General features: G+C 34.9%; 1 protein-coding gene across 1 annotated transcript in view; it reads left to right on the forward strand.

The window, feature by feature from the left end:
- Window positions 1-1,264: 1,264 nt before the first annotated feature.
- ANXA10 (annexin A10) overlaps window positions 1,265-15,287 on the forward strand; it is a 97,934-nt gene continuing 83,911 nt past the window's right edge. Inside the window, exon 1 of the mRNA XM_033215627.1 lies at window positions 1,265-1,446. Within this exon, the coding sequence (XP_033071518.1) occupies window positions 1,429-1,446 (18 nt within the window). The 5' untranslated portion in view covers window positions 1,265-1,428. The remainder of the gene's footprint in view (window positions 1,447-15,287) is intronic.

Genomic DNA, 15,287 nt, shown 5'->3' on the forward strand with positions numbered 1-15,287 from the left:
ATAATTCCTATATGCTGTCTAAATGTGCACAGCAAAAATACAAGACCCTGATTCATACACATACACATACACATATATAGTAGGACTTACTAGATTTTAATGATTTTGAGCCAAGCTGCATGGTTCCATATATGTCTCATAGTACCAGGTATATTGGTAAGCTAATCAGATTATATTATAAATTGAATGCTGAAGAATATATATATATATATATATATATAGCTGCTCATTATATATATATATATATATTTGTGTTTGTGTGTGTGTCTGCGTGTGTATTACATTAAGACATCCTGTTTCATGGCTTTTACTCACATTTTAACATCAGAATTATTGGGTAGTTCTAGAAGTATGGATGATGATCAATTGACACTTGTCTTGTAGTATTTTGTTCTTTCAATAAAGGATTATTTGCTCCTAATTCTTGTTCAAAGTATTTTAAAATTTTTATAAATGAACACTACATTGTTCAATAAATAGCAAGCAGCAGTAAAATAATATAATATAGATTCATTTTGTTATTTTTGGAATGATATATGAATGTATCTAGATAGTTTCCAATACTACATTGAACTTTACAGGTTTTTCTAAAATGTGTTTCCTTAAAATGCAATAGTTAAATATTAAAATTAGAGATATATATATAATATAGGAAAATTAAGTGCAAAAAATGATGGTGAATATATTTCTCCAAAGACTTTTATTGGTGGATAATGAATTCTTTTCTAAATATATTTAAAATAATTTTTTTTTATTTTGTGTACTTTTTGGTATAGACAGGGTTTTGCCATGTTGGCCAGGCTGATCTCAAATTCCTGACTTCAAGTGATCTGCCCGCCTTAGCCTCCCAAAGTGTTGGGATTACAGGCATGAGTTACCGTGCCCAGCCCCTAAATACATTATTTTTAAATATAAGAGCAGATAAACAGTAGTTGAAATATTTTTTTAAAATTGTGTGGATACACATAGAACCTAGCAATTTAAAATAGGAAACTAAGGCTGGAGCACCTGAAAGAGTTTGCATGTTAACAGCAATTAAGCAGAAAATAGATCATTAACTTTGTGGGTAATCAACTAAGCTTTCCGTAAGTCATCAGCTTTTTCAAAAGATTACATTTCTTTCATTAGTTGGCTACTTTATGTGTCTTAAATCAACATACAACCGGGGATTAGGTTAATGGTTCTATTTATTTTGTGCAATAATTCTGCCTACTCACCTATGACTGATAACTAAGTATAAATACAGTATCTCAAGTCATGCTGTATCCAGATTTGCTTTTACATTTTCTTACCTGAGTCTGAGGTGAACAGTGAACATATTTACATTTGATTTAACAGTGAACCTCAATTCTTTCTGGCTTCACAGTGAAACAAGTTTATGCAATTGATCAAATATTTTCATCCCTGAAGTTAACGATTATCATCAAAATGTTTTGTGGAGACTATGTGAGTATAATGCTTATTTCTAAAAAGCTTTTCAGTCTTCTGAAAATTGATTTATAAAATTTCATCTGTGTTTTTGATGTTTTTAACAGAAAATATAGTTTTAATTTGTTTTTATTAAATTTTAATTAGTGGGTCTTCAATATAACTATTAAATAGAGTTAATATTATGAAATCTTAAATCCATGCTAATTTTGAAACAATGTATTATCTCACAGAGGCAAGTTAGTTGTCCCTGCTTTCATATGTAATTTGATTGAAAATTCTAACTAAAGTTATCATAAGATTTTTATCTCTATATTTGTTTCTATCTATAAAAAATTAAAATAATTTTGACTATTAATTTTATTCTAAATCCATGCTTTCTTTAGAAGATAGCTTATTTTTGAATAATTTTCTGTTGAATAGAAGCAATGTATAACAAGATTTAGTCTTTTTTCCTTTTTTTTTTGGCCTTGTCTGAATCATTTTAGTGCAACTGCTCTAATAGTCATTAACTTTTTAAAAAGCCAACATAAACATTAAGTTGTCTGAATATGATTTATATGAAAAGGTCTCCATTTCACATGGTTTTGAAAATTATATACAAATGTGAATCTATGCCTTGTAGTCTTAGAAATTATATACAAGTATATGTGTGTAATGATAATTCTTTACAAATCTATATTATAAAAAAACTTTCAGGAGGCTGAGGCAAGAGAATGGCGTGAACTCGGGAGGCGGAGCCTGCAGTGAGCCAAGATCGCGCCACTGCACTCTAACCTGGTCCACAGGGCGAGACTCCATCTCAAAAAACAAAAAAACTTTCTAGGAACTTTTATGCAAAAAAAATTATAATTATTTTGTTAAACTTTGGCACACAAAACATACTGTTCACTCAAACAAAATATTCAATGCAGGAAAACGTTACTTATATATTGTGTTTCTTCGAATAAATACTGAATTAGGACTTAAAATGCAGCTATTTTCCATCGCTGTTAGTTTAACAATCTTAATTTCATCTTAAGATTTCAGGATCTCATTTTGCAGTTGAAAGTTACCATTTTTGTTTTATTAATTGTGAGGTAGTTATATTTCACTATAGAGAAAAAAAGGTATCAAGTAATTAGGCCAGCATGGTAAATGATTAAATTTGCAAATGCTTATTGTTTTCGCTTTCTGTTCATTTGAGTATAATTATTTGGGAGTAGTTACTATTATATTATATGCATTGTGTGGTCTAATGTTACTATTTATATGCCAATTTTTCAAAAAAATATTTATAGAATATTCAAATTATATTTCCGAGATTATTAAACATTACTATGGTAACAAGATTTTTTTAAATGCAATTATTTGCTAAGCTTCTGAAGCAAATAAAGAAAACTGAAGATTAAAGATTTGGACTTGAGCATACCTAAGAATCCATTTTAAGTACTTTTGATTAGCTATTTTAGAGATGAATGTTATGTTCTATGTATAATCTCAGCAAGTGTGGATGGTAAAATGGTTTTACATAGTCAATATCAGTATAGTTTAAAGTAATTTTCTATCTTAAGGTATATGACCCCAGTGGTTAGAATTTAGTGTTAAAAAGGCCAATATTTGAGGCCAAGCTTATCTCTTCAGTCTGATGTTCTCAAGAAAGAGACAGGCTCTTCTGTTGACAAGTAATTTCTTATTTTATAAAGTGGGTAGTAATTGACTGAGTTGTTTGTTGAAGATACGTCCCTAGATCCTCCTTATTTGGCGGTCCTCATGCAGTATATATGATATCTGAACTTATATACTTGATATAAAAGGGTTACCATTTTTGAGAGCCACAGAGATAGGAAGTTTATTACTCTCAATTACAAAGTATAGAAAATTTAAATATACATCAAGCAAGAGATAAGAATCATGGAAAAATGGTTACATTTCTGTAGGAGATAAACATACATAATATGTTAAAATTACTTTCTATATTTATGGAGTTAGGTGGGCCTCAGTGATTAAGGTAGTTTAAGTGTGCTTGTTACATTAAGAAGGAAATTTATCTTTGGTGCAACAGTGTATTTTACTTATGTGCTTGACTGTAAGACCATCTTTCAAAAGCAAGATTTAATTAAGAGATTATTGCAAGCCTGAGTTTTGATATATTAGTCAGATATAAATCACATTGTAGGAAGATATTATTATAATATTATAATAGCTTTCTTAGAATGGAGGAAATCGTACTATACAATGTACTTGCCCAAGTCAGGATCTAAACCCAGGTACCTCTACGTCCCTGGAGCTCAAATTCTTTTTATTAATATATAATGCCTCTTTAGAATACAATTTTCTTATAAAAATTGTTCACTGATTTTGTCCTGTTTTGTCATCAACTGATCCCCCTTTTTCATACAGTACCATTTTATTTAATAGAGATTCATTTCTTAGATGATACCCTTCCTTTTGACCTTTAATGGGATTAGAGTTAACTTTAATCCTATTCCCTTTTCTACCCTTTTGACACCTTTTCCTATTTCTATCATATTCACTGACTGACAGAAAATGTTAATCATAGCAGTATGAAAAGTAAGATACATGTTGATATCATATATCTTACCTAAAATAGCACTATGTATTATACAAACATATAGAAATTATTAAAATAATTTACTGAATGTCTACAAACATCATCCATACCTTGTTTAATTTAATCTTCACAGCAAATTGTCCCATAAGAATACCATTTAACATGCAAAGGTTTGAAGTTCTTTTGGAGGTACTAGATATTCTACCCAAATGTTTTATACATATTATTTTTTTGTTTGCAACCTTCTAGGGCAGTATTATCATCCCCTTTTTCCAGACGAAAATACTGAGGTTCAGAGAAATTAAATACTTTTCCCAGGAGTTAAAAGCTAGGAGGTGACAGATACATAGGATCCTGTGTAACTCCAAAATCATTTCTACCACAACGAGAGAGAAAAACAAAATGCCTAGGTATGATCATTCTTTGTGACGACCCCAATTAAATGAGAAAAACTTAGCAGCAGTATCTTTACAAAGATGCTTTGACTCATGAGTTTGCCTCAGAATAGCTCAAGAGCACCAAAGTCAGGTAACAGCATGTTAGGCAGTATCTACTATGGGCAATGAGACATACAGCATTTTAGCCTAACTAGATAAAATAAATGCATTGGTTTTTAGTAGTGGATTACATGTAGCAAAGGAAAATCACTCCATAAATGAGAAACGAATTCAGGGCATATTACCTAGGAGTGATTGCAGACTGAGAAGACATCTCATGGGAAGAGAAGCTGTTGATAAGGCAAGATTATTTTCAAAACTGTCTTTTCCTATAGAAAGTAATTCCCAGGACAAAAACTTCCATCCAAGAAATCTGACTTTGATTGTTTATCTGCAATATGACTTACTGAGCAAATATTATTAAAAGGTTATTCATACTTCAGATTGCTTTTCACCATCACAAGACTACATTGTCTGAACTTTACACTCTTTGATTCAACAAAAGTTATGAATCATGCTCTTATGGCTTCAACTTTTACTGAAGCTTCTGTAGAACTAACAAGAATTGGATTGGAAAAACTAAATGTAACTTTTTCCTTGAAGTGGCATGCACACATGTTGTTCATTTTTTAAAATATACCATTATAACAACCGTAGATTGCTTTTAATCTAGGGACTGGGCAAACATGACTATAGCATAGTGGCTAAACATACACTGAAATCTAGCCTTTCTGCATAGGATCTATGTGACTGGGCACAATTTGCTGAATCTTTCTGCATCTCAAATTTTTTTAACCTGTTAAGTGAGTGTGATAATAGCATCTAGCTTATAAGGGTCTCATGAGAATTGTTTGGCAGATAAAGCACCAAGAAGACTATCTGCAGCAGAGAAGCATCCCCAAAAGATGAGCTATTATTCACAGTTTTATTTAGTACCAGTGCCAAAGCTTGAATCCAGCTCTGTCTAATTCAAAAGCCCTGGCCTTCAGCAGCCCAAATGCACTGCTTCCAGAAGGGAGGTTAAGTTTGTATCCATTACTAATACAAATATGTGTGTATATATAACACACACATAAGCATATATGTGTGTGTATGTATACAATAGTCCCAAATTTTATAAAGCAATTTGAGAAACATCAAAAGTTTCACAAAGGGAAATATATTTTCTCTTGTACTCAGCATAATGTTTATTTGTAAGTAGATTGTATCATGCAAAAAATTTTCATAAACCCACTTACTTCAATTTCTACTAACTTCTCTTCTTTATTATGGTAAAACTCCTCAAACACGTATTACACCCATTATATACATTTCCTCTCCTTCAATTCTCTCCGTATCCACTCATCGGGTTTCTTTCTCAAATGCCCTGCCTGAACTGCTCTTATTAAGGTAAACAATGACCTTCATATGGTTAAATCCCATGCCTAATTCTCTCCTCTCATATTTCTAGATATATGGATGTTATTAGACACAAACGCCTTTGCCAGAAATATTCCAGAGCTAAATTCTTGAAACTCTTCTCCTTTCTCCTTATAGCCTCTCCTTTGGTCATAACATCCAGTATAATGGTTTTAATTACATTCTATATACAGACTCTTTTCTGAATTTATGTCTCAACCCAGAACCTATGCCTGAACCCCAGATTCCTGCAACCAAGTGTCTATTCAGTGAGTAGAAACTCATCCTTTTATTAGTACAGAAAAAGGAAAGTTAAAAAAAGAATAAGCCTTGTTATTATCCTTGGCTCAGGTTCTCTCATACCTTACATTATCATTGCCTGCCAACTTCCACAGTGGCTTCCTACCTGGTGTCCCTGGTCCTGCCTCCAGGTACTGGGCAGACAGTAATAAATATGATTGTCATAAACCCTGCCCTCTTGATACATGTATTCCATTGATGTACAGGATTCATAATCACTCTGAAATTAGACATAGTAATGGAATAGGAGGTAAAAGTCATCAAAGAGGAGATTTTGAGAAAGCCATCCCGGTTTGCAAGTTCTTAATTTATCATAATAGCTAGAAAAATAAGAAGACTTCAATTTGTAGAATCACTTGCATTTTTCCAAGTGAGAAGTTAGAACACCTCTCTAGATATGTTGGTTTCTCTTGAATGGGCTACTTTTTGAGATCATTATAAAATTATCTGTTATTTTGACATTATACCTATACCATTAACATTAATACATTGTGCCCATTTAAATAAGTATTACTTTAAATCTAAGGCACTTTTGAAATTAAAAAAAAATATGGTTAACTATATGTTCATTTTTTTAATGTTCCTAATTAATCAACTCATTTAACAAACAGTAAAGGAAGAAAGTCATTAGATTATCACAAGTGACAAGCATTAAGAACATACTTCTTTCCTTAACCCTTAAGGTGAAGTCTTCAGAAATTATGTTTGAGCAATATGAATCATAGTTGGTTTAATGAGTCATGTATTTCTGCAATTAGGTGGAGAGGAAAAAGCGAAAGAAAGGAGCCATTAAAGGTCATTACTTACCAACTTTTCATTTTTCAATACAGCTTCACACACCAACATCCGACCCTTATCTACTTTAGAGTTCTTCTATCAGTAGAAATTATTTGTAATCAAAAGTAGCTCAGCCTGATTCATCAGAAAGGAAGGGATTGCAATATTTTTTAAAAAGAGATTTCAGAATTTATTCTGTCAATCTCCCAGCATCAGCTTCTTCTAAATAGTCTCCAGCTATTCATAAGACTTTACTCATAGCTTTTGGACATGCATTTGTAATCAAACACAGAGTAAAACTTTTTTCCTGGGGCCTATTTTTCTTTGCCAGCATCACAATCTTACAACACACAGTTATGAATATATTCTTCCTCAGTTACACTTTTATTTATATCCTGTAGACATTCTGGGTAATCATGCTAGAAGGAACCAGAAAAAAAAAGACTATTACAAGTATCATGTACAAAATATAAAAGTAAATCTACACAAGATAATGTGTTTTATATACTCCTATTATAGATACAGTGGGAATCAGCTTCACTCACAGCAACTTTGGATTGACTTTTCATCTTTACTTGGTGGCAATTTGTAATAATAAAGCCACAGAATGTCTTCATGTATTTTATCATTTTATCTCTTAATCGAAACATTTCTGCTATCTTATTTTTAAATAAGCCAGAATGGAAGGCATTGTAGTCATACTTTTTCAGTTATGTAAAAAGAAAGCACTTTAATCCCAGCAAATATAGCATTCTTAGTACTGTGAATTAGTAATTGTTTTAAAGTATGTAAATCATATCGTATTTTGTTGGTGCATTATTCTTTTGTTGCTGCTGTTAGTAGAGTAGTAAACTTCTTGAATTATTTTTCAACCCTTTGGAGATACTGAATATATGTACATATTCTTCTAAGCATTCATTTTGTGGCCAGTCTGAAAATATTGTTTGAAAAAGTAAGTAAGAAAACGGTCAAAGGTGCTGAAAGAGAGAGGCGTCAGTACCTGGGGACACATGCACCTTCTGTGTACCTTTCCTCACCTGTGGGCCGACTGCTGTGTGTTTAATCAAGAGTGCGACTCACATATAGAAAAGTAAATATTCACAGTGAATACAGTAGTCCCTTCACAGCAGAAAGGGTTAGATTCATGAACCCCCAGTGAAAGGTAATTACTGGTTTTGAAATAAGACTTTTTCATGTAACAATGGTTACAACTGAACTCAATACAGCTTAACGACCAGAAGAAACTCTTCGAGATCTCACTCCCTTCTGGTTCTTATTTTGTTTCATTCCAGATATTGTGAATACTAGAATGACCGTGGGTGGCTATGCTTGGTTTTCCTTCAAGATATTCAATGACTTCTAATTTGATGACTTAGTGGACTTGGTCTTTTTTTTTTTTTTTTTTTTTTTAATATATGATCCATATGTGGAGTAACCTGAATGCTTCAGAGAAATGTCTTCTATAAAATGTTATTTTAGTCATTTGGCAGAGGGAAATCAGTATCAAATAATACTTCCTCTCAGAATCACGGGGTTACATATAACATATAACAAGTGGGTTAGTCCCTTTCAAACATTAGGCTTCCTTCTCTCTCCTACAACATGCAAGTGTTCAGCTTTAGAATCTAGGTTCATTGCCTTTTTGTTCTTTCTCAACGTTTTTTGCATATTGAGAAAGTTTTCAAATAAAAATTCATGCAATCTAGAATCAGTCATAGAAATTTTTAAGATAGGTGCACTAATCTCAGAAAACTAGTCAAATGGTGTACTATAATTAAAGGCATCAGATTAACTTTTCTTACATTGAGTCATGTTTTTAATCTAGATTTTTTAAATCTCTGATTTAGAGACATGTAGACAGGTTGAATTTTACAAAAATACTTAGCTTTGTTGGCAATGTAGCTTATTCTTCTGTCATCTGATTTTGAAGTACAAGAACATTCTTTCCTTAGACTGCGATATGAAACAGATTCATTATGAAATTGTACTTCCCTGTAAGGCTTTCTGTCACCTCACTGTGACAATGTGTGAGGCAGGACATTTCCATATGGTTAAGATGATCGTCACCCTTCTTTCTATTCACAAATGTGTTCCCTCCTTAAGCCTCTCATACAGGTTCCTTCATCTTTTTTTTTTTTTTTTTTTTTTTGAGACGGAGTCTCGCTCTGTCGCCCAGGCTGGAGTGCAGTGGCCGGATCTCAGCTCACTGCAAGCTCCGCCTCCCGGGTTTACGCCATTCTCTCGCCTCAGCCTCCCGAGTAGCTGGGACTACAGGCGCCCGCCATCTCGCCCGGCTAATTTTTTGTATTTTTTTAGTAGAGACAGGGTTTCACAGTGTTAGCCAGGATGGTCTCGATCTCCTGACCTCGTGATCCGCCCGTCTCGGCCTCCCAAAGTGCTGGGATTACAGGCTTGAGCCACCGCGCCCGGCCAGATTCCTTCATCTTTAGCTATAAGTGCTCTGCTTCTCTCCCTTGTATCGGGTGCTCTTCAAAGTGAAGATAAAAACAACTGGGATCTGTTTCCTGCTACAACTCATTATTATTCTCATGTTTGAACGTCCATCTTAATTCTACAGTTGTAATTCTTGTGAAATTATTTTGTCAAACTATACAGTTTGAAGCCAAATTCAAACCAATGTGGTAATTTCTGATTTAAAAGTTTGCCATATTTGGTTTTATGAGACTAGATGTGCACCTAAAAATACTATGTTTAAACTTTTTGTTTTGGGAACATTTTAGATTTACAAAAATGCAAAAATAATTCATAATTTGAATTACCCTTCCCCAAGCTTTCCCTAATGTTTACATTTTATATAACCATATTGAAGTTATCAAAACAGGATATTAACATAAGCACAGTGCAACTAAACCACAGATATTGTTTAGATTATACCAGTTTTTCTGCTAATCTTTTGGCTTCCTGTTTGATATGGTTTGGATCTGTGTCCCCACCAAATCTCATGTAGAATTTTAATTCCTGGTATTGAAGGTGGGGCCTGCTGGGAGGTGATTGGATAGTGCGGCTGTTTCTCGTGAATGGTTTAGCACTATTCCCTTAGTGCTGTTCTCATGAGAGTTAGTTCTTCAAAGATCTGGTTGCTTAAAAGTGTGTAGCACCGGCCGGGCACGGTGACTCACGCCTGTAATCCTAGCACTTGTGGAGGCCGAGGCGGGCAGATCACGAGGTCAGGAGATCGAGACCACGGTGAAACCCCATCTCTACTAAAAATGCAAAAAAATTAGCCGGGCGTGGTGGCGGGCGCCTGTAGTCCCAGCTACTTGGGAGGCTGAGGCAGGAGAATGGCGTGAACCCGGGAGGCGGAGCAGTGGCCGAGATCGCGCCACTGCACTCCAGCCTGGGAGACAGCGAGACTCTGCCTAAAAAAAAAAAAAAAAGTGTGTAGCACCTCCCACCTCGCTCTCTCATTTTCCTGCTCTGGCTGTGTGTCGTGCCGGCTGCACCTTTGCCTTCCTCCACGATTGTAAGTTTCCTGAGGCCTCCCCAGAAGCTGAGCCCATGCCAGCATCATGCTTCCTGTTCCTATGGAACTGTGGGTCAGTTAGACCTCTTTTCTTTATAAATAATCCAGCCTCAGATATTTCTTTATAGCAATGTGAGAATGAACTAATATACACTGCTCCCAGGAGCTAATGGCCATTGGGAACACTTTTAGGCTTAATCTTACTTTTGGCATTTCTTTTCTCTTTTTTTGCGGGGGGAGGAGGCAGGGGGAAGCTTTTCCTTACTTACAACTACAAGATGCATTCACCTAATCTTGTATTTTTTCTACTCCAGCCCTGGAATTAACCACTTCTCCAAAAAGCTCTGATTCCTTTCATTGAAGACCGGTATTTAAAACCAAGATCTGGATACTAGTTATAGTCATTGCTACTGGGATATCACTGCTTATATGCCCTCTTTAGAGTACAGAGCAAAAAATATGTGTGTATACTAACCCATTTATCTGCACACATCTATATTTACTTTTGTACATGTGTATACATATATGTCTGCATGTATGCATGTCTCCATCTACCTTCCTACTTATCTATTTCTCTGTTTCTATGTATACATCTATCTACCATCTATCTTCATACTAATACCTCCAATCTAATCAACAACACTGTTCTAACCTTCACCATTATTTGTTACTTCTTTCTCAAATAGTAAAAACTATAAGACAATCAATATCTGAAACATGTTTGCTTATTTGTTTAACTCTACCATACATGTAGTTTAAAACTTGCTAAGCCATTATTCTGTGAGAAACAACTTTACCAAGAAGAGTACATTGTTTGGATTATTTTTATTTTTAGCTTTACAGTTCAGTCAAAACACTATTTTCTAAAGCTACTTAAGGCACATTCCCTCTCTCCACTGAGCTTATTGTGGTTATGAGATTTATTTGTTATATAAATAGATAAATTTGCTACAAACTGCATTTTCTGTTGGGTTTCCTATACATCTTTGTTGATTTTGTTAAACTTACATTTAACAAAATGTGCTTTTTGTGGTATACAATTTTATGATTTAAGTCATGTATCCAATGCCACATTTCCTTAGAGAAGACTTCCATTATCCAAAAATCCTTCCACACTTCCTGCCTGTAGTCAGCTACCGACCCGAAACTCCAAACTTTGGCAAATATTGCATTTTTTGCCGCTGCTATAGTTTCACCTTCTCCAGAACGTCATACGAACAGAATCATAAACTATTTAAACTTTTGGACATGGCTTCCTCCACTTACCAGAACACATTTAACCCTTATTCATATTGTGTTAATCAATAGTTCTGCTATTTTATTGCTGAGTTGTTGTCTGTTGTATGGAGTACAATGAGCAGTGAGGACGACCAGAGGTTACTCTCATTGCCTTTTTAATGTTGGTGGGTTTTACACGGCTTCTTTACTGCAACCTGTTGTATCAGCAAGGTCTTTATGACCTGTATCTTGTGCTGACCTCCTATCTCATCCTGTGACTTAGAATGCCTGTCTGGGAATGCAGCCCAGCAGGTCTCAGCCTTATTTTACTCAGCCCCTACTCAAGATGGAGTTGCTCTTTTTGAAACACCTCTGACATCTGGTATCATTTAGCTGGTATTATAATCATTTCGCACTGATACACTATGGCCTTCAAAGATGTTTCTTTGGGTCCATTGTAGGTTTTTAGGATATTTCTCGTGGCAAACAATCTTCTCTTGCCATCTTCTTATCAATCTGCTCCCTCTTAGAGTTCCTGTCATTCCTTCTAAAGGAAAATTTGGAGCCAGATCCCTTTAAAATGGTTTATGGCCAACTCCTGCCACTTTGTAGCACTTATGTAATCTGAGGCAAAGTCTCACATCTTATGTCCCAATAAACTCTGGGAGTGCAACAAATTATTGGAATTCAGACATCCGTGGTGAAGTCACCCTCTCGCTTAAAACAGCTACGTAGCCATGCACTCTGAGCTTTAGACATTTCTCAATGTGTACCTACTGTGTTCCCCAAATACGTTACACATTTCAAGTTCTCTGGGTGGTCTCCTTGATGCTGACATCGCCACCCTTCATCTCATTCCCCATGGCAGGACAAGGAGGTCTCAGAGAACACTATCACCTCTACCCAAATAAATTCCATTTCTAACCTCATCTAGGTTGGTAAGTGGCTATGAATAACAACACTGATTTTTAGATTTTTCTTTGCGAATCTGTTCTAGGGAATCTATTCTTCACTTTGGAATGTGAATGCTCTTGGCAGCTATTATTTTGCCATCAGGTTACAGCCTCAGCAAAAACTGAATTACAAAGGTACCAATTTTAAAATCTTGTTAAGGTGGTACATGAACACTTTGACTGTTTCCCATATTTTTTTCTACTATGCACCCATCAAATGAGAATTTCTACCAGCCCTCACTTTCCAGAAAGGAGCAATATATGTTTGGTGCAGAGCAACCCATAACTGATTTCTGCTCAACATACTATATTTATTCAGCAAAAATTTTCATTTTGATATAAAACACAGTATGAATTTTAATGGATTCTAGTCTCCTAGGCATATGTGCTCAAGTTTTTTTTTTTTTAATTATCAAAATTCTCTTACTTCTTCTATCTTTGTAGCTATTACATTTCTTAAATGAAGGAAAATGATATCAAATACTCCAAATGCAATTTATATCAGAAAATTGATTCGGACTTAAGTACATGTTAGGAAAATGTTAGGTACATTACCAAATAAGTAAAAGTATAAAATAAATCACCAAGTTATTATTATTTTTTAAAATAAAATGATAAAATTTCATTCCCCCTTTAGGCAAGTGACTTTAGCATTTCCTGAATCTGTCATTGAATGGTTTGGTAAAGGGCTGACAGATGAATTTGAAGATCTTTTTAAAAAATAACTGCAGACTCCTTACCACATAATTTCATGATAATCAATATTTGCTGAATCATCTTTTTCTTACCTACACAAAATCATAACAAAAATATACATTTAATGTCTTTATAAAACTAGGTACTCCTGAGAAATTAAAAAATTACCTTTAAATATATTTTAAAAGCATTTTAGCTATATTCGGCTAAGTTATCTAAGTTATCTCACTTAGTTTACACTCCTTACTATAACGCATCAATAAACTCCATGTTAGGCCAGGTGTGGTGGCTCACGCTTGTAATCCCAGCACTTTGGGAGGCCGAGGCAGACGGATCACGAGGTCAGGAGCTCGAGACCATCCTGGCTAACATGGTGAAACTCCGTCTCTACTAAAAATACAAAAAATTGGCCTGGTGTGGTGGTGGGCACAGCTACTCAGGAGGCTGAGGCAGGAGAATGGCTACTCGGGAGGCTGAGGCAGGAGAATGGCGTGAACCTGGCTGGTGGAGCTTGCAGTGAGCCGAGGCCACTGCACTCCAGCCTGGGCAACAGAGTGAGAATCTGTCTCAAAAAAATAAATAAAAAATAAATAAATAAATAAAAAACAAACCCCATGTTAGAAGTAGAAACTGTTAACCAACTGATAGAAAACCAATCAAGACAAAATGCGCTTCTTTTGTCTCCTTTATTCCCTGGTTTAGTTATAGCTAGATGTATAGTTATAAAGAAAACTTCTAGTAACGAAATGCCTTCCACCCATATTAATGAGGCCACAACATTTTTATTTAGTGTTAATTCTGTTCTTTTTTTTTTTTTTTTGAGATTTGTACATCTTATTTCACTGAATAGAATAGAAATGCTGTGTAGGACATTCATTTAAAATAGTTTAACATAAAAATTACCCTAAACAAACTGACTTATTTCTAACTGTAATATATATTATTTGTCTATCAAGGTTAATCTAGTTCTTCACTACATAGTTAAACAACTCATTTATGGATTGCCCAGCCAGGTTTTATTTAGCTGCAAACTGGCTTTACTTTATTATTATTTTTTTTTTTTGAGACGGAGTCTCGCTCTGTCGCCCAGGCTGGAGTGCAGTGGCCAGATCTCAGCTCACTGCAAGCTCCGCCCCCCGGGTTCACGCCATTCTCCTGCCTCCGCCTCCGGAGTAGCTGGGACTACAGGCGCCGCCACCTCGCCCGGCTAGTTTTTTTGTATTTTTTAGTAGAGGCGGGGTTTCACCGTATTAGCCAGGATGGTCTCGATCTCCTGACCTCGTGATCCGCCCGTCTCGGCCTCCCAAAGTGCTGGGATTACAGGCTTGAGCCACCGCGCCCGGCCCTGGTTTTACTTTAAAATCACAGACTCTTGCTTAAAAAAGTATTAAGGAAAGGAAAAACAACAACAACAACATAAAACCAACCACAGCCAAGCATTATTATAAAGGTAAAAATCTGCTGCGAGTAGAATTTCATGATACTTTCGAGAATAGTCTATCAGTGTCCAAAAAGGAGGAAAGTAAAAGGTAATCTAAAGGACCATTCTTTCTCTCATTAACATCTCAAGAACATACAGTTCTGTAGATAACAATATCATTGGTCTCTGCTACTGATAGCCAAATAACTTTTAATCTCCAGGAAGCTGTTTCTGTTTATGAAATAGATGATTGTGCTTTGTGAGTGCTGATTACTAACCTATCTAAAAACATCAAATGAGATTAAAGTTGCTGAAATTTTAGAATCACCATTCATCTAAGGTTTGTAATACCATTTTGTAGAAATTGTTCTAATTCTTCAACAGAATTCAGTCCTTCACACATTAAATGTCAACATAATCTCTGTTTTAAGTGTGAGGTTCAGGAGTGCATACGTTCCTTGAGGATGAGCAAACACTTGGAACCCATGTTAAATTTGCTTTATGTTTAACCCTTCAAAATTACTATGTTTTATCCTTTCTAGATTAATTTATGTGTACCAGGCCTTTTAACCACTTTATGAAACATTAAAAACATAAAATAAGCCTTAATTTTTCAAAATGT

Source organism: Trachypithecus francoisi, unplaced genomic scaffold (genome assembly GCF_009764315.1).
Source record: "Trachypithecus francoisi isolate TF-2019V2 unplaced genomic scaffold, Tfra_2.0 Lachesis_group1, whole genome shotgun sequence".
In the NCBI taxonomy this organism is placed as follows: Eukaryota; Metazoa; Chordata; class Mammalia; order Primates; family Cercopithecidae; genus Trachypithecus; species Trachypithecus francoisi.